The sequence below is a fragment of the Denticeps clupeoides genome, chromosome 7 (genome assembly GCF_900700375.1).
Source record: "Denticeps clupeoides chromosome 7, fDenClu1.1, whole genome shotgun sequence".
In the NCBI taxonomy this organism is placed as follows: domain Eukaryota; kingdom Metazoa; phylum Chordata; class Actinopteri; order Clupeiformes; family Denticipitidae; genus Denticeps; species Denticeps clupeoides.
Window position 1 is genome coordinate 1683244 of NC_041713.1, and position 19486 is coordinate 1702729.

Genomic DNA, 19486 nt, shown 5'->3' on the forward strand with positions numbered 1-19486 from the left:
CGACGGCCGCCGCCAAACAAAAAGAGGAAGATGACACTTCGCCGTCAGGCGCCGAGGCCCCGCCCCCCGCGGCGCGCTGACCAATCCGGGTAGAGGCGGCGGGAGACGTCATCACGTCGATTATTTTACATGCGTTCAACTCAGCCATTTCCAAATAGTAACCGTCCTAAGGCGAAGCGGCGGTTATTATTATATCGTTTCATCTGTTTAGCTAGTTGTTTAGTGTTATTATTGCATAATTACATTTTGTTTTCATTTTGTCCGACTTCAGCTATTTACGAGGTTTTGTTGACCTGAGTTCTCAGTTATTATAGTTATTATATTATTATAAGCTATTATATTTTACACAGAAAAAAAAAAGTAAAAAAAGAATATGTTATATATACATATATAAATATGTATATATAACATATATATTTACATGCATTTAGACATACCTACACACACACACACACACACATGTATTTATATATTGTGCGTGTGTGTGTGTGCATGCTGATGAGAAAAAAGCTGCAAATGCTGTAAATGGTTGTCCTTAACAACCGATAAAAGTACATCCAAACCGGATGTGCAGGCAGACATAGCCACTGAAATAATCTACCATATGTGCCAGGATAATCCAGGATTATTCCTTAATATTCATAAGGGTAGGTAATTCAGGAAAAAACACACACAGTCCCCTGACTGACAGACCAGGGGTTAGCGGTCGGCAGTGCAGTGTTGTGTAACGTTGTGATGCCGAGGATTAGAACTTACACTCTGTTTTTATGTAACATATGGTTGGACCGCCACCATAGTGACCTTATCTGCAGCCGGATACAGCCGCAGGTCATTCCCACAAACACAACAGCCAGTTAATCTACCGTCACGCTGCAGTGATGGAGGTCAGGCTCAGGATGGGAATCAGGCTCAGTGTTGGAGGTCATGCTCAGGATGGAGGTCCAGTGAGTGATGGAGGTCAGGCCTTAGTGGGTGAGGACCGGCTCCGGACAGAGGTCTGGCTTGATGGTGCGGTCTGGCTCAGGATGGAGGTCCTGGTGAGTGATGGAGGTCAGGCCTTAGTGGGTGAGGTCCGGTTCCGGACAGAGGTCTGGCTCAGGATGGAGGTCCTGGTGAGTGATGGAGGTCAGGCCTTAGTAGGTGAGGTCCGGCTCCGGACAGAGGTCTGGCTCAGGATGGAGGTCCTGGTGAGTGATGGAGGTCAGGCCTTAGTAGGTGAGGTCCGGCTCCGGACAGAGGTCTGGCTCAGGATGGAGGACCACATTGATGGAGTCTGTGTCCTGACATGAGATTTGCAGCCCCTTTGCAGACCTCAGGATGCGCACGGCAACATATTTCCCTGACAGTGAATAGAAACTGTGAATCTGGCTGCAGGACCCAGCTGAGGGACGCTTCAGAAGGGATGTGGCTGGAGCCAGATGCTCTCAGCCTCCACTGGGACAGAGAGATGAGAGGAGCTGTGATGGAGACCTCCTCTTCTCTCTTCCCGAGCCTTGTGTTACCTTGTCAGCTACCTTCTTCATGCAACTGTGTTTTACATTATGGATCCATTGAACCAGATGGAACTGTGAAATCAGCTCCATGTTGGGTTTGAAGGACAGCAGCAGCAGATCCCAGAAGATGCCCTGCTGAATTCCAGTCACGTGCTTCCTCAGGATATGACCTGTAGCAGCTTGGGTTGGTTTTGCCAGGCACATCGACAGATCAGAACAGAGCACATCGGAATCACCCGCATGCAAACCAGCCTGTTTGTTCTGAACGCATCTCTCAGAGGGCTTTTTTATGTAGAAAATGGAAAGAACAGGATTAGTGGCTCAAAACAGTCTTCAAATGTCAAAAAGAACAATTTTAGAATTGAATTCTGAAATCATTATCAACAGTATCAACAATTTACGTTGTTTACTGGTCACAAGGTCACGTGACCTGCGGTGGCGAAATGAGATAGACGAGCATCCTGTGGAGAGCACTGCATGGACACTTCTGCTTCTCCTTTTCTAAAAAACAACGTACACTTCCGCTTTCTTTCTGCTCTGAAGAGTTTCAACATATTTGGACGTTTGGACAGAAAACCGGTCGGTTACACCGACATTCTGCTCGTTCTATAGAGAAAAAAGTTCCCCCACAGCACGTTTCTGGGAAGATGTAGATCATGTGGGATTTTGACGCCCCCACGTCTGTAACTGGCACGGTGAGAGAGTGGCGTCACTGCGCTGTGATGTAATACAGAGACACATGGACCCCACCCCAGCACTGTCATTAACCGTATTTAACTGTATTTGTCTAGTGAAAGTAAATGTGTGTATTTGTGAGTGAAACCTGTGTGAAAATGAACATTTATATCCATGCATGAACATACAGTTCAGGCCAAAAGTTTGGACACCTTCTAATTCAACGTGTTTTCTTTATCTTCATGACTATTTACGTTGGTAGATTCTCACTGAAGACACCAAAACTATGAATGAACACATGTGGAGTTCTGTACTTAACAAAAAGTGGAGACCTGACCTCCACAGTCACCGGACCTGAACCCAATCCAGATGGTTTGGGGTGAGCTGGACCAACAAGTGCTGGACCAACACCTCTGGGAACTCCTTCAAGACTGTTGGAGAAGCATTTCAGGTGACGACCTCTTGAAGCTCATCGAGAGAATGCCAAGCGTGCAAAGGAGTAATCAGAGCAAAGAAACTACAATATAAAACGTGTTTTCACTTATTTCACCTTTTTTTGTTAATTACATAATGCACATGTGTTCATTCATAGTTTTGATGCCTTCAGTGAGAATCTACCAACGTAAATGGAAGAAAACACATTGAATGTGAAGGGGTGTCCAAACCTTTGGCCTGTACTGTATGTATATGAATATTTGTGTTTGTGTGTGTGTGTGTGTGTGTGTGTGTTGTTATGTGCAGCATTTCCGGCGGAGTCCCCGACTGTGATTTGCGTGGAACACAGATGGATGATGAGAAATCCCGCTTCAAGCTGCTGAGTCCATGACGCTCAGAGACGCTGTCATCATCATCATCATCATAAACAACGTACCAGTGCAACTGCTACTTTCATCCACGTCTCACGCGGGAATATTTTGATGCCATTCGTGATGTAAAGATCTTGGTATAAAAAATAGCTTCTGTTATCATTCTTATTATTTTTATCATGCGCTTTTGTGTTCCGCTGGACTGTTCTTCTCTGCTGATATGAATATGGTTCTGTGGTCTGTAGGCACCGGACCCTGGGACGCTGTCGTCTTTCACAAAAGGCTGCATTTCAGACAGGGACCTTGGTTATTATTGTCACGTTGGTTTGCATTTTGTCATGTAGTCATCTTTTAGGATAATTATGGGTGCTCAGCACTGATGGGGCATTTTGCTGATTTATTTTTTATGTTTAGATGTTCCAAAATTTCTCTGTTTTACGGAATATATTTCATCTGAAACTGGAGGTGAAGATAATGAGGACGGGTAACCTGGTCTGCGTCTCTCCCGAAGTGGGTCAGGAGCTCCGGGGGGGAGAATCCACCGCCAGCAGAGTGTGTGTCTGGGAATATGTGTGTGAGAGAGTGTGAGTGCGTGTGTGTGCATGTGAGAGTGTGTGTGAGAAAGTGTGTGTGTGCGTGTATGTGTGAGTGCGTGTGAGTGTGTGTGTGCGTGTGAGTGTGTGTGTATGAGTGTGTGTTTGAGAGAGTGTGTGTGTGTGCGTGTGTGTAAGAGTGTGTGTGTCTGAGAGAGAGAGAGTAAATGTGTGTGTGTGTGAGAGAGTGTGTGAGTGTGTGTATGATGTGTGTGTGTGAGAGAGTGTGTGTGTGCAAGTGAGAGGGTGTGTGTGTGTGTGTGTGTGTGTGTGTGTGAGAGTGTGTGTGTGAGAGAGAGTGTGTGTGTGTGCAATTGAGAGGGTGTGTATGTGTGTGTGTGTGTGTGTGTGTGTGTGGTGTGTGCGTGTGAGTGGGTGTGTGTGTGTGTATGAGTGTGTGTGTGTGTGTGTGTGAGAGTGTGTGTGTGTGTATATGAGCGTGTGTGTGTGCAAGTGAGAGGGTGTGTGTGTGTATGTGTGTGTGTGTGTATATGAGCGTGTGTGTGTGCAAGTGAGAGGGTGTGTGTGTGTGTGTGCGTGTGTGTGTATGAGTGTGTGTGTGTGTGTGTATATGAGCGTGTGTGTGTGCAAGTGAGAGGGTGTGTGTGTGTGTGTGTGTGTGTGTGCGTGTGTGTGTATGTGTGTATGTGTGTATATGAGCGTGTGTGTGTGCAAGTGAGTGGGTGTGTGTGTGTGTGTGTGTGCGTGTGAGTGTCTGTGAGTGAGTGTATATGTGCATGTGAGTGTGCGTGTGTATCTGCGTGTGTCTGTGCGCATGCGTGCGTGATTAAACTCTCTGGAATAAATGGAACGTGTCCTCCTCCCTCTTCCTTCTACCCTCCGTTCCCATGGGAACCGGCGTCCGTTTCCTCGTTGCTGATAGGCGGAGACGCGCAGCTACGTGTTACCGGGGTCAGAGGTCGCCGACTTCTGCTTGAGAGGTTTACGACCACATAGACTTCTGCACACTGCGTTCGTGTTGATTTGATCACAAATAATAATCCACGATCACGATCGACAATCGCGTTAAACGCGTTGGTCCTGGAGTGAAAGACGGTCAGGTGCGCCCCCTTCTGGCGGATAACAGCAGCAGCGCCACCTTAATTCATGTTTACAGCATTTAACAGACGCGCATATCCACTTCAAATCAGCAGCGACTTACAATCAGTATTTACAGGGACAGTCCCCCTGGAGACACTCAGGGTTAAGTGGGACACGATGGTAGTAAGTGGTAGTAAGTAAATCTTAGCCACTAGGCTACTACCACCAGAATAAATAGAAATCTAGAATAAAACCCCCCAAGAACGTGGTATCAACGACACTTTTGTGAAATTAATAATAATAAACAATTGCAATAACTAATGAAAAACTAATGATTGTATTAGTAATAAATAATTGTAATTATTGCTAAATGCTGCTGTGTGCATAGTGACAAATTAGACCCCATCTATAAACATTCATATCTGTTTAGATCAAATGACAGGGGAGTTTAAATATAGTGTGTTTTTATTAACAGTAGAATAAAAGGTGGGCTGGACAATCATATTAATAATACCACCATGATCAATATTTCACAAATGGTTGAACAGGGTGAACTCTTTGTTAAAAACATATATGAACATTCAATAAAAGATAAAGATAAAAAAATAAGGTTTTTGGGGTTAACCATTCAGGGCCCAATTTATGCTATTGGGTAATAACCTGTAGTTTATCTTATTATCAGAAAATGAGTACAGAATTAACAAGTATTCATGTTCATCAGTGTTTGCACAGCCATTTCGTTGCCCTGTACTTGTACATGTGTAATGACAATAAAGTTGAATCTAATCTAATCTAATCTAATCTAATTTTGTCAGAATGGCCCACAAAAGCCAGGTGTATGTGGACAGTCTGTATCGGTGGAGGTTCCATCGTATCTCGCATTTACCTGTACTTTGTTCGTGTGTTTTTTATTCGTTGTCAGGGTTGATGCTCGGCCCTTTAAGAAGACGCAGGAGCTGCGAGAGTCGGTGTCCTGACACGACAGCCCGTGACAGTTGCCAGGAGTCGGCCGTCCTGCCGCCGTGTGGGGGGATCATGTTGGCGTCTTTGTTTGAACTCTGGCCGGTGCCATGAAGGGATTGGGTGCGAGATGCTGCCAGTAGTCCCGGTAAGACGTCCTGGGGAAGTGGTGGCCTAGTGGTTAAGGAAGCGGTCCCGTAATCAGAAGGTTGCAGGTTCGAATCCTGATCCGCCAAGGTGCCACTGAGCAAAGTAACGTCCCCACACACTGCTCCCCGGGTGCCCACTGCTCACTCAGGGTGATGGTTAAATACAGAGGACAAATTTCACTGTGTGCACCGTGTGCTGTGCTGCTGTGTATCACACGTGACAATCACTTCACTTAAACTTAAACTTAAGAATCCAGATCCACGGCTTGTTTATTTACGGCGTGTCTGAAGGGGAAGAGCTGAACTGCATCGTCCCCGGCAGCGCGCGCGGCCATTCGTCAGCATCTTGTCTGGGGACGCAGAAATATGTCCTCCGGCGCCTGCATCCGGATGTGCGTCTATATCATCCCATATACAGGTTTTCTTCCCGGTTACTGCAGCTACAGGAAAATGAATGGACGCTTTGCACCTCCTGACAACCCCAAGGCTGTTTGCCCCTCTATTAATAAAAAATATAAAAAAACACACACATTTTACGGAGCGACGAACGTGAATTTGTAACGTTGTGCAGCGCTGCTCTGGGAAAATCTCCGTGACGAAGTTGGCACCGGCGCCGGAGACTAAAGCGGCTCCCAGACTCCTGTGGCGCGCCACGGCGGGAGGAGACGTCTGGGACCGCCGCACGTGTCCCGACGTCCAGCCGAGCAACTTCACATTTTACGCCGTTTACCCAGAGCACTGGTGGATCCTGGGTAAATGGCACGCCAGCTCATCCGCATGACGTAAAAGACAACGTGAGTCACCGGAGCAGGTCACCTTCGTCACCTTCGCCCTGGACCCTGTCACTAGGGCCGCTTTTGTAGGCCCTGATGTTTTGGACACGGTATGTCCAAACGAATAAAAAGTGAATTGAGCTGATGTTGTGGTGGCACGGTGGGACTGTCCAGGTCCAGGCTCCCAGTGTCCTCATGCAGAATGGACCTGAGCGCGGACGTGACCGCGGCCTGCATGTCATCGTCATTACTCTACGTGACGCGTCTCACTATAATGACCCACTCGGCCAGGTTAATCCGGCCCCGCCCTGGCTGCTGTAATTCTTTAATGGCATTAAGAGCTCCGCCCCCCCCTCCAAACCCCTGACTGCCTATTTCCAGTCTCATTGACGCAGGCAGCTGTTTACCTGGACGGGTGTGACGCGTGTGGGCGGGGCCGGGCGCGGCCGCTCTTATAGCAGGTCACAGGCACCTCGTCCCAGAGAATCGGAGACGCCGAGCGGGACAGCGTCGTCATGGAGCCCGTACCGCAGACCGTCATCGCCGCCGACAACATCTACTCCAAGAGGGGATACCGGGTGGCGGCCAGGGGCGCGTCCTCCAACTTCGTGGGCAGCACCATCGTCATCCTCTCTTCCTACGCAGTGGCCACGCTGGCCATGAACTGCGGGAAGAAGATCCAGGAGCAGAAGCTGAAGCCCGACACAAGCTAACCGGCACGGACACCGTTCCGTTTGGGACTTGGCCACGCCCACCATCCCCATGACCAACGCGACAGGACGTTCGTGCTGAACGCCGCCAAACCCCTCCCACCAGCACCTCCTGAGTTCTTCTGAGGGGTCGCCATGTCTGGAACAAACCTGCCATGACCCTTCGTTGACCTTCCTGTCCCGGTGAAATCGTGTCTTTTTTTTTTTTTAAATATGTTAAAATCCAATTATGTTCAACTTGTTCTTTTTTTTTTTTTACTTTGAAAATCTGTATTGAAGCTACGAGATGCTGATGTTAATAAGAGTGGAAATAAACGTTCTGTTTTTTCTGTAACTGAGACCTCCTGTCTTTTCACAACCAGCCGGATACACGAAATATCGCGAAGAAAAACACACACGTAAGCACACAGTCCCGCCACGTCCAAAATATTCCCAGCGGGGCGAATGGCGTCTAATTTTACCTTCCGACCCTCACAAAAACCCCGCCAGACGCAGATAGGTCAGTAGATCAGAAGCAGCAACCTCTAAATAGTGGAAACGAATGTCCAGCAATTAACCAGCTTGCTGAGCGTAATCGCCGTCGCGGTGACCCCGTGGTATGAGAACACAGCGGGACGTTGAGGACGTGTCTGAGTGTCCCAGTTCATCTGTCCCCGAATAGCTGCGTACAGAGGGACTATTCTTCCTGTGCACGGGAGCGAGCGGAGCAGACGGCCTCGGCCTGAAAATAACGCTCGTCTTGTTACGAAACAGTCTGCGAAAAACCTGCCAAACCGAGGACGCGTCCGCACGACAACGTCCTTCTCTAAAAACTGGACAATTTGCGTCCACACAGAGACGCCGTTTCAGGAGACCCAGGACGGTTATCTTCTAACAGGGGTTCCAGACTGAAAACGCTGACGTACCAGTCCAACCTCCAACCTGACCTTTAACCCCAAATGTGTCCTACGTTCGTGGTTGTCCTGCGGCACCTACAAGAAAGTTTGGATAGAAAAACATTCTTGTGTGGACGGGGCCCGAGAGAATTATGCTAAGCTAACACTAGATGCTATTTAATGTCAGCCATTATTACAGGTAAAGGGAACAAACTGATTCACCTCCTTATTCTGGATTTGAGCAACTTTCATTAGGACCAAACTGTGACGCTAGACGACAGGGGCACATTATCTTGAGTCCCCGTGGTTAGAGCCTACCAGGACCTGGTAGGAACCGAACTGCAACTCAGTCCATCACAGCTTGTTGTGTTTGGTGCTGTATGGCTGTGGCATGGTGACCCTGTGTCCATCAAAAGCTCCTACGATGGTCGCAGGAGAGTCGGAGTCGGGCCTTGGAGCCATGGACGGCCTCTTGGTCTTATAATTCGCATCTTCTTTTGCGTCATGAAGCCAGGTCTTCGCGTGTTGTTTACCTGGTGAAGACAAGGGTCTGGTCAATGTTCTACCATGGCTCCTTCTCTCATGTTGAGATGCTCAACCTGCCTAAAAAAAAAGGACTTGGTTACTAACCATGTCCTCCCATTTTTGGTGACAGTATCCACTGTCAGCAGAAAGATGAGCCCAGCAGGACTGGTTTGAAGAACACAGTGAGTTTGCGGTGTTGACTTGACCCCCTGATTCTCCAGATCTCCGTCCAGGACGTTCAACCCATGGAGGCACCCCAGGATGAGATTGGTTTCAGACTTCACAGCAGATACCTTGAGAAGTGGGACCTGCTTGACACTGGGCAGCATTCCCAATGCTGATGGCTGATCAGCCTGTGGGTGTTTTTCCAGACTTCCTGAAGTCCTTAGTCTCGGGGAATGTAGGCCACTGCGCTCCCCGGTATTAATGCTGCCAAAAATGCCTTAATTCCCCGAGTCGCGGCGGGGATTACCGCGGCCGTCATGAGGGCGGAGGTCCTGAGAGGATCTGCTCCATCAGCCCTGCACGCCATCTTCCTCCTGACCTGTCAGGCATTTTACCATCGGCAAAACCTGCCATCTCTTCATCATCAGCACATCTGTCCAAACCCTGAACGATCCGGGGGATCACGACCCCCACCTTGTGGCCACACCCACACAACATGACCTTTCACCTGTTTCCTTGTCTGGTCGGAATTCTGTTCGCCTCTATTTACATGTACACGACCACGCCCGTGACATCTCAATGACAAATTCGTAATTAACGCGCTGCTGCTGGATTAGTCCAGCGTGACCAGTACCAGCAGTTTCTTAATGACAGCCGTCTGGTGGGCGGGGCCAGGGCGGAGGGCGGAGCCGGCGGAGATCCACATGCCCTTCAGTGGAGCGGCAGCTCAGCCGAGGAGCGCAGCACCGACGACGTCCTGCAGCAGCCGAGCGAGAAGAAGGTGCGACGGAACGCCGAGCGAACACGGAAACGGCCGATCTCGTCCGCGGTAGACGTAGGGGTCGCGGAGGCGGCGCGGGAAATCGGAGGTGACGTCGCTCCCTGAACCGATCTCCTGTTAGATCGGGTCTGGGGAGTCGACGTCGGGACGAACCTGCTGTTATTCGCGTGTTTCGACGTCGCGCTGTCCGAGGTGCTGACCCGCTTCTGCTCCGCAGGGCGTGGAAATGGGCGTGTCCGCCAACATGTTGATCCTCGCCTGGCTGTCGGCCTCTCTGCTCTCCTGGGCGTGGTCAGAGGGAGGGGCGTGTCTGCAGGACGGACGGCACAAGGCCACGCCCGGTCCGGAGCCCGCGCTGAGGGAGTGTTCGCTCTACACGGACAGTACGCATTTATTATGTTTTATTTGCTGAATTTGCACTAACTATTTTGCAGATAAATACATATACATATTTATTTTTTGCTGCTGTTACCTTTGTTTCTATCCGCTTTCTGCCGTGACAAATGCAATTTGTGCGTTTGATCTTATCTTACCTAACTGTTCCAGAGGCGACAGTCTGGAGTTGTGGACTAAACTCACCCATTTAGGTTCAAACCAGCAAATGGAATTGAATTAAACGGCAATTGAATAACTGTTTCAGGACGAAGTCCTGTGTCGTTCCACTTTTCTAGGATTATATACATACTAAACTTGGAATGTGATGAAATTGTATGGAACGTTTATTGACATTATCATTAAATATAAAATGTAAAATGCACCCTGGTTCAATTTTCTGTTGCAAGATGATTTATGATGATGGTTAAGGGTTAAAAATGAATGCATGGGATTGGAAAGGAGAGTGGACCCGATGTTAGATCGTTGGCGTTCATCACTGTCGCCCCTCTGGTTAGATGCCTGCTGTTCTGAGGACCACATCCAGGATCTCGTGGACCCTCCAGCCAGCTCAGAAAACGTCCCCTGGGACAAGTGTGGCTCTCTGACCCCTGGGTAATTTCCTCCCCCTCCCTCGTCACCATGGATACGGATCTGTAGCTGACAATTAAATAGTCAGAAAGTAGGTCATATTCCAAAGTGAATAATAATCACCCGACTCTCTCCTTCTCTCCCTCTCTCTCTATCTCTGGCTCCACCCCTCAGCTGCAAGAGCTTTCTGAAGCGCGTCATCTGCTTCTACCGCTGCTCCCCGGACGCTGCCCGCTGGCCACACCCCCAGCATGGCTCCTCCCTCAAGGCGGTGCCCATATGCCACAGTTTCTGCAGAGACTGGTAAGATCGTGCCGGTGTGAAATCTCCGCCCAGACGCGGTTGGTAAAGCCACGTGTTCCGTGCGCGGACATCTTTTTCCAGGTTCGAGGCGTGCCGGTCGGAGCTGACGTGTGCGCGTGAGTGGGCCGTCGACCCTCGCGGCCACAACTGCACCGGTAGCTGTGTGCCATACCAGCAGGTGAGTTTCCATGTTCAGGTCGTGCCCTTTGACCCTCTCACCCTCACCCTCTGGTACAAATTCCCCATTAAAAGAGAGAGAGAGAGAGAGAGAGAGAGAGAGAGGGGAGGTGACCCAGGGCTGGTGCACAGCTGGGACCAGCTACCCGGTCCGGCCTGATCCACGCTGCGGCCTTGTCACTTCACATCACCATTTGTGTCTCTGTGTGTGTGTGTGTGTGTGTGCATTTTAAAAATAGAATTCTGTACAGTCACAGCGAGTTAAGGCCACAGTGATCATCAGAGCCACGGAGCTTCCAGAAGCTTCCTGTAAAACCGTGACGCTGAATAATGTCACAGAATCTGAGCTGCTAATGCATGGCTGGAGACAGAAAATGTTGAGGCGCGAGTTCGGTGTCGTGTCGAGCTGACAGCGCCTCCCGATGGCCCGAGGCGCGACGTCCTCAACATGACGGACGCTGTGCAGATTCTCTCCGACACACGGGGGAGGAAACCCAGAGGAGCACACTGGACCTGAGCGCGCACAACAAATATAATCACAGCCAGATACATTCAGAGTCGTGCACACACACACACACACACACACACACACACGACGTCTTCTTTAACCCAGAACGCACACACACACGAGCCTGGGCCGCCAACCCAAACCGACATTCCCAGAATGCACCAGCTCACTGCTGATCTGTAAACCAGGAAGAAAAGAAAGTGATAAAAGTGAAGTGATTGGCATTGTGAGACACTGCAGCACAGCACATGTGACACGCGTCCTCTGTATTTAACCGTCACCCTTGGTGAGCAGTGGGCACCATGACAGGCGCCCGGGGAGCAGCGTGTGGGGACGGGACCTTCATTAAGGGGACCTCAGTGGCACCTTGGCAGCTTGGGATTCGAACCGGCAGCCGTCTGATTACGGGGCCGCTTCCTTAACCGCCAGGAGACACTTCAGCTTTGATGACATAAAACCTCTGCGGCACAACATGAGTTGTATTGATTTTGTTGTGGTGACAGGCTGTGACATGCAGTGAGACCCGTCTTCTGTGGTTCTGGTTCTGTTCTGGTGGTCTCTTCTTTCTGGTTGATAACATGGTGCTGACACACGGCTCTTGTCTCAGATGTACCAGCACGGCCAGGACCTGTGCGAGAGCCTCTGGGGCGACGCGTTCGTGACCGTGGAGGACGAAGAAGATGACGGCGGCCACGCCTGCGGCTGTCTGAACCTCGGCCCCACGGACCGGGACGTGATCGCCGCCCTCCGGGCTCGAGAAGAAGACCCCGAGGAGCTGGACACCACCAAGTCGGGCCTGCCGCAGTACCGCGCGCCCTGCCACGGCCTGCCGCGGACCGCCACAGCGCCCCCGCGGGCCGGGAGGCGCGGCGGCAACGCGGCGCTGCGCAAGCGCTCCGTCCCCCTGGCGGACGTCGAGGCGGAGGGGAGCGGCAGCGGGGCGGAGACCAAGGTGTGACTCTCTGAGGGGCTTCCCGTCCCCCCCGCCGACCTTGCCTGAGATTAGACCCCCCTCTGTCACAGTCCCCACTGCACATTTCTAGGCTCCGCCCCCTCCCATCATAGCAACTACAGCAAGGAGTCAGGAGCAGGAGAGTCAGCGCCCTCCGGTGGTGACGGCCGAGCTTTCAGAAGGCGTGAGATCTGAGTTGAGGGTCGTCTACATCCAGTTTTCATCCAGTTAATGGTATCTCAGTTCACAAAACTGTTCCTAAACGGCCCTAAAGCTCCTGGTAGTGCACATTAATAGCGCATCCCACTAATAAAACACGCTCCATCTTTAAAGCGCGCTGCGGCTCGGCTCCTGCGTCTCCACACCGCCCTCGAAATCACCGTTTAATTCCGCACCCCTGTGTGTGTACGTCTTGATGTCGTGCTGTAGTGTACTGCTGTTGTACAGGACGAGAAGCAGTCGGAGCTTCAGACTGCGCTGTGATTGGCCGGCGAGGTGGGATGGCCTGACTGGGCTGGTGGGACGAGATGTAGTTTCTGACGACTGTATCTAATTGGAAACGCTGAATGGGCGTGGTCTCCTGGAGAAGGTCTTTGTCTGAAGGTACAAGCTGTAATGTTTTCTTCATGTCCTCAATTAAAAAGTTGATTTCTAGTGTCTCTCTTGCTGTTTTTACTGTACGGTAAAGTGAAGTGAGGAACTGGTAAAAACACTCGCCTATGAACCAGAATACCCAGGTTCAAACCCCACTTACTACCATCGTGTCCCTGAGCAAGACACTTAACCCTGAGTGTCTCCAGGGGGGGACTGTCCCTGTAACTACTGATTGTAAGTCGCTCTGTATAAGGGCGTCTGGTAAATACTGTAAATGTAAATGGTAAAGAACTATTAAACCTGGAAAAAACAAATATCCTTAATATTACAATGTATTGCATCTGCAGCTAAGTGAAGTGATTGTTACATGTGATACAAAGCAGCACAGCACACGGTGCACACAGTGAAATTTGTCCTCTGCATTTAACTCATCACCCTGAGTGAGCAGTGGGCACCATGACAGCTAGAGCCAGGGGGGGGGGGGGGGGGGGGGGGGGGGGGGGGGGGGGGGGGTAGCAGGAAGCCTACAGCACACCAGAGCTACGTCAAGACATCATATCCAAATATATTCTGCCATTTTGTCTGGATTTACCAAAGTCTAGTGTAATTTTGGGCTCTGTAATTAAATTATGTAATTGTAATGATGCTTGTTTGTTTGTGTGACATCACTTTTCGATGAGATCTTGATAATCTTTTGGTACAAATTGAGTGAAATAACAGATAATTTCAATAGAGGGCGCTGTGCACTCGCACACGAATCTCAGACTAATGATGATTACACTCCTTACATAACAAGCATATATCTTTATATGTGTGTGTGTTTGTGTGTGTGTGTGTGTGTGTGTGTGTTCATCCACTCGTGGGTGAAATGTACGGCAGAATCTGCTGTGGACCGGAGGTATGGAGGGTGGGAAGAAACGAGCCCACCACCGCCTCTGACGTCACCGCTCGCATCACACTCTGAGCTGATGTCTGGATTTCCACCACCTCCACCTCCACCTCCAGGTGAACTTTACTCTGAGCGACTTCTTCACCAGAGACACCCATTTATTACCAGAGCAGGTTCGTGGTAATAAATGGGTGGTGAGTGTTTCCACGGCGCAGAACAACACACTGGAGGTGTGAATGGAAACGAGGGAATCGCTTCAGTCTTCAGTCTCTCCAAAACACGCTGGCGTCCCTCTTTAAATGCCCTTTGATGTGGGTGTCTTTGATGCAAGAGGAGGTTGGTGGTTCACGTCATTCAGCGGCAGCAGAAAACACCATCACGTATGAAGGGGAGGACAAATCAGGAATGTTGTGTTGTTTTCACCATATTCCAAAAATGTTTTTTTGGGATTGTCTTATCTTACCTGCTGCAGCTTCAGTTCTTGTGAGATGGTTTGTTTATTAAAATATTGGTGTGTGTGTGTGTGCGTGTCCGTCCATGAATGCAGGCGCCCATTCGCGCCAAAACCTCCCACGTTCCGCCTCCGTTCCTGACGTCCCACAAGTCCCTGTCATTTCCCATCCTTCTGCGCCAGGCTGACCTGCAGCACGTTCGCTGCCATCTCGCCCGAGTTCTGATGTGTGTGGGGTCTGTGGAACCGTCCTTCAATACAGAGGGACAGAAATGCTGTACAGTTAATGTACAGGCACTGACCTACACCACTATGGCATTATTAATAGGATTACATTTTATTATTGATTTTGTGCAGCATTCCAGTACGTCCAGCCCCACTTCACTGTCCACAGAGTCACTTTCAATGGGTGTGTGGTAGTAGCCTGGAGGATAAAACACCAGAAGACCACAAAGTCCCAGGTTCAAGCCCCACTTACTACCATCGTGTCCCAGAGCAGGACACTAAACCCTGAGTGTCTCCAGGGGGACTGATCCTGTCACTACTGACTGGAGTGGATAAGGACGTCTGGAAAATGCTGTAACTATAAATGAAACAGGAGCCACACAGAGGGCAAAGGTCATCTTAACTAGGCCAAGTCTGACAGATTTCTGAGATCTTTCATTTAATTGCCTCATAATAAATGTAAATTGCTCTGAATAAGAGCATCAACAAGCTAGGAGTGTTCGGTGTTTATCATTATCTTTCTGCCTTTATGCATCATTAGTATTTATTTTGTATCTTTCATGACGTCATATTTCATACTTATGCGGTAAATAAACAAAACAAAACCACAAACAGGATGTTCACCATGAGAGTGACGCACCGAGCCGGAAGTGGCCAGATATGGACAGACGTGCGGAGCCAGGAAAGACCCGCCGCCTTATGTCGTCAGCGTGTGTGTGTATATATGTGTGTGTGTGTGTGTGTGTTTGGCATGAAGGAAGCCCTGCGTAACAGGTACAGTCGTGCGTACGAGATGAAAGCGTGCTGTAATGATCAGAACGCTCCGCGGGCCGGAAGTGGGCGTGGTCCGAAACAGGTGACACCAGAGAAGGGAGTAGAGTTTCATAACCATATTTTACTTAAATAAAACAGCGCACATATCATAATAATAACGGATTTTTTTAAAGAACACTCGACAGGATCAACCTGACCAAAAAAAAAAAAAAAATGATAATAAACAATAATAAGAAAATAATTTACAGAGCAACCAAAGTCCGCGCCGAGCCCGCACCCCCGTCCCGCGGGCGTCCGCTCGGCGCGCCGCCGAACCCGCGGCCGCGTCCTAGAACGCCTCCATCTTGCCGCCGAGCGCCAGCTGGCAGCCGCTGGTCACGTGGCGCAGCACCCTCTGCTTGAGCTGCGCCACCTGCTCCCGCAGCAGCGACGCGGCGCTGGACAGGCCCGCGTTGTCCGACTTCAGCGCCTTCACCTTGTCCTCCAGCCGCGCGATGCGCTCCAGCTTGCGCCGCCGGCACTTGGTGGCCGCCAGGCGGTTGCGCAGCCGCTTGCGCTCCGCCTTGATGCGCTCCTGCGTCTCCATGTCGATGGGGGACACGGGCGGGGAGCCGTCGCTGCTGTGCATGTCGGGCACCGTCTGCGGCTCCTCCTTCAGGCCCAGCAGGCGCTGCGGGTGGAGCCCCGGGGCGGCCAGGGGGTGCTGGTTCTGGTGCTGGTTCTGGAGCTGGTAGGCGGCGTCCTGGTGCGGGGGGAGGTAGCTGATCGTGGCGGACGGGCTCGGGTTCGGGTTCGGGCAGTACGCGTTCAGCGTCGCGTAGATGGGCGGCTCGGGCTGCAGGGAGGAGCCGAACGCGGGGGCCGCGGCGGAGCACGTCGTCACGCCGCCGGCGCCAATGGACACGTTGGGCGGGGGCATCTGGTTCATCTTGTGCAGCTCGTCCAGCGCCTTGACGAAGCCCTCCGCGAAGCCCTCCTGCTCGTCCGTGATGGGCCGGCTGTACAGGTACTGGCCCGGGCTGGGGCTGGTGATGACGCCGCCGCAGCCGCCGCCGACGCCGCTCTGGATGATGAGCCGCTCCAGCTCCGGCGCGGCGAGCTTCAGCGAGCCCAGGTCGGCGGCGGGGTGGCCCGGGTTCCGGTACGGGAGCTTGTAGTCGTGCGGCGCCGCGTCCGGGTGGCCGCCGTAGGACAGCAGGAACGCGTCGTCGTGGTAGAACGTCTGCTCCATCCTGGCGGACATGCGGTCGGGGGAGCGGGGTCGCGTTTCGCCGAGCGGCCGCCACATGCCGGTTTATATGCACTGATCGCGGCGCGGCCCGGCGGCCCGCCGCTGATTGGCCGCGGCCGCCGCGGCCCCGCCCCCGCCGAGCGACGTCACTGCGCAGTGACGTGGTTGCCGGGAACTCGGGGATAGTAAACAAGCCCCCGGGCTCATTAATAACGGAATAATGATCGCTCTTCATCTGCGTTTCTGATATTTCCGATTTTTAATCTTGAATCCAACCAAAACGTTTACAACGTAGGTTTTTACACATCAGTGGCTTTTTAAATTATTACATTTAATTAAATGATGCCGTTTTTGTTTTTGTCCTGGTTTATTAAGTGATCTGTGCTTTTAATTAAACGCCCTTCTTGAACTCTTTTTAACTCTTAATAATGGTAACGCTGTTCCTCCGGCGCCCTTCAGTAGGAAGTTCGCGCTCCATAAATGGGCACAGAGGCTCCTCGTTTCCTGTCGGCGGGAAAGGCCACGCCCCCGGCCCCTCCCCTTCTGTAAATACTATGGAATGTTGTTTCGAGGCAGACTTCACGCAGCCAGGAGACGCGGGGCTCCGGTCTTTCTTTCAGCTCTAATTATTCTCGGCCCGTCCAGAATATTATACATGAATATTATTCATATTCACGAACTAGATTGTTGTTTAATGCTTTCTTCCTCCCCCCTTGCTAATAAACTGTGAATAAATTGTGATAGTCTCTAATGGGAGCATTTTGAAATAAGATAATATCAACCTTTATGAGTCCCACAAGTGGGAAATTGCAATTGTCATAGCAGAAAGTGGATAGAAGCAGAAGGTAATGGCAGCAAAACGGAATCAGAAAGCTTTTTTTATTAATACCGAAGGAAATTGCACGGCAAAAAGTTTAACACAAATAAAACCCAGATAACTGGAAAACCGAGTCTGACCCATTTCATTCCTTGTCTGTCACTACACGGTTGAACCTGTTGCAGGAAATTGATTGAGAAACAAGTGTGAAATGCTGTAAATGACCTCAGGATTCAGCTCGAACTGGATTAAGGGGGAAAAAGCACACGCCTTCAGATGAAAAATATGCATACGGCTGTATCTACAGCAAAAAAACATGTTTAAATCTGCTTGTAAGATGATCACAAGCCTGAAAAACCTAAACTGGAGTAAATTAGCCACATTATAAACCGCCCTGTGCTGTATGCAATTGGGAGCTTCCTACCTCCTGACACAGTTTCAGTCTTTTTCCTTTTCCAGTGTAAGGTTTTCATTTCATTTATTTGTGTGTTATTAAATATAAATAATATAGTGAAACCAGTCGTACAAGTAACTGCATGGAACATTTGCTAAGCTTTCGGCATCTACCCACTAACTCTCACTATTTAGACTCTCAGTAATGAAATCTGTTCTTTCAGCACTAAATTTAGTTTAGTGGAACATTTAGACGGAACTTTTTTTTTTTTTTTTTTTTTTTCGGAACATTTTGACAGAACTGCTTGAAATATCGGATTTCATTTGCAGTCTCCAAAACAGCTTCAAAATAACTTTAACATGAACGTGAAAGGGGCTGAAATAGCCGGAGCTCTGTCACGTACGTGCCACCGTGCCCTGGCTACGGAGAGGTCCTGGCGCCGGTTTAAAAGAGCCGCTCCGCTGTTAATGCCCGACTACCTCCACACAGCCATCTTATTGTCAGCGTCCCGTGGAGAGCAGCCTCCCCATTGGCTGCCTTGGCCGTGACTCACCGTGACCCCGGGCAGGGGAGCCAGAGTTTCGCTTTTGTCTTTCGGCCGCCCTTCGGAGTGTGAAGATTTGTCTCTGTCGGCAGGAAGAGGAGGCGGGAGAGAGGCCAGGGGGCCGAGGGCCGCTGATTGGCAGCGGCAAAGAAAGGCGGATTCTTCCGCGGGACATAATGGGGGCTCTGACGGTGATGCGGTGGCACGCTGCGGTCGTAAATAGCTCGTAAATAGCCTCGGCCTGTCATCCACCACGCGGGCCCGTGCACCGACCCCTTCGGACCAATTAACGCCAATCTCTGGCCGATTGATTGGCATCGAGCTGCTCAGACGCATCTCCACACTGGACCTCTGTTCCCGCCGACCGACGCCTGCGAGTGCCACGCCACACTCGCGACCCCTGGACATTTTAGATTGAAAAGACCTCTGTTCCGTTGTGCACAGATCAACAACGAGGTTGGTCACGACCTGGTCACTCACTGAACAGCCGTGTGTTGGACGCGCAGCATCTGACACAACAACATGCTGAAATGGGCAGTGATTTTCATCCACTTCGGGTGGTAGTTGCCTAGCGGGTAACACACTCGCCTATGAACCAGAAGACCCAGGTTCAAACCCCACTTACTACCATCGTGTCCCCGAGCAAGACACTTAACCCTGACTGTCCCCAGGGGGGGACTGTCCCTGTAACTACTGATTGTAAGTCGCTCTGGATAAGGGCGTCTGGTAAATTCCGTAAATGTAAATGTAAAAAAAAATGATTGTCGTAATGTACCAATCACAATGAAATTCTTACTCGAGCGCCATCTCTACAGACATCCAGCAGGACACACAAGACGTACTAGTGACAGACATACGTACATACGTACAGGTACGTACATGTATCCCAGAACACATTGTTCCTTCGATGTGAAAAAATTGAGGAATGCACACCCCTCATGTGGGAGGGCAGGCCAGGCCGTGGGGACGGACGTGGACGTGCTGTCCTGGCGTGGGTCTGTCCTGCAGGGATGAGGCTTGCACGGCCATCCCGAAGGACACTGAGTGCGTTTCTTGGTGAGTGTGGAGGCATCAGAGCGCCACAGGCCATGAAGATATTGTTATCTAGCTGGCCTCCA

At 50.6% G+C, this 19486-nt stretch overlaps 2 protein-coding genes and 1 long non-coding RNA gene across 5 annotated transcripts; 1 reads left to right on the forward strand and 2 right to left on the reverse strand.

The window, feature by feature from the left end:
- Positions 1 to 5070: 5070 nt before the first annotated feature.
- On the reverse strand, positions 5071 to 9839 carry LOC114794855 (uncharacterized). Its single transcript, XR_003750386.1, has 3 exons — positions 8706 to 9839; positions 6898 to 8608; positions 5071 to 6216 (listed from the first exon to the last, which is right to left on the reverse strand). It is a non-coding gene; the product is annotated as an uncharacterized LOC114794855 (long non-coding RNA).
- Positions 9453 to 13108, forward strand: rtbdn (retbindin). Of its 3 annotated transcripts, none has more exons than XM_028987676.1 (6): positions 9453 to 9546; positions 9764 to 9929; positions 10437 to 10533; positions 10684 to 10812; positions 10894 to 10990; positions 12105 to 13108. In XM_028987676.1, the coding sequence occupies exons 2-6, from the start codon at positions 9773 to 9775 to the stop codon at positions 12453 to 12455; spliced, it is 831 nt and encodes a 276-aa protein (XP_028843509.1). In that variant the 5' UTR covers positions 9453 to 9546; positions 9764 to 9772; the 3' UTR covers positions 12456 to 13108. The 3 variants fall into 3 exon arrangements, with proteins under 3 accessions (XP_028843509.1, XP_028843511.1, XP_028843510.1); XM_028987678.1 differs by having other exon boundaries at positions 9519 to 9594; XM_028987677.1 differs by lacking the exon at positions 9453 to 9546 and adding an exon at positions 9615 to 9634.
- Positions 13109 to 15615: 2507 nt separating this feature from the next.
- On the reverse strand, positions 15616 to 16672 carry junbb (JunB proto-oncogene, AP-1 transcription factor subunit b). Its single transcript, XM_028986509.1, has one exon. The coding sequence runs from the start codon at positions 16668 to 16670 to the stop codon at positions 15711 to 15713; it is 960 nt and encodes a 319-aa protein (XP_028842342.1). The 5' UTR covers positions 16671 to 16672; the 3' UTR covers positions 15616 to 15710.
- Between the last annotated feature and the right edge of the window lie 2814 nt (positions 16673 to 19486).

Bases quoted from the DNA above. Each gene is read 5' to 3' on its own strand.
- junbb (XM_028986509.1), bottom strand. From the start codon at position 16,670: ATGTGGCGGCCGCTCGGCGAAACGCGACCCCGCTCCCCCGACCGCATG.
- rtbdn (XM_028987676.1), top strand. From the start codon at position 9,773: ATGGGCGTGTCCGCCAACATGTTGATCCTCGCCTGGCTGTCGGCCTCT. The intron at 9,930-10,436 runs GTACGCATTTAT...CCCTCTGGTTAG, and splicing joins GTGTTCGCTCTACACGGACA to ATGCCTGCTGTTCTGAGGAC. The intron at 10,534-10,683 runs GTAATTTCCTCC...TCCACCCCTCAG, and splicing joins TGTGGCTCTCTGACCCCTGG to CTGCAAGAGCTTTCTGAAGC.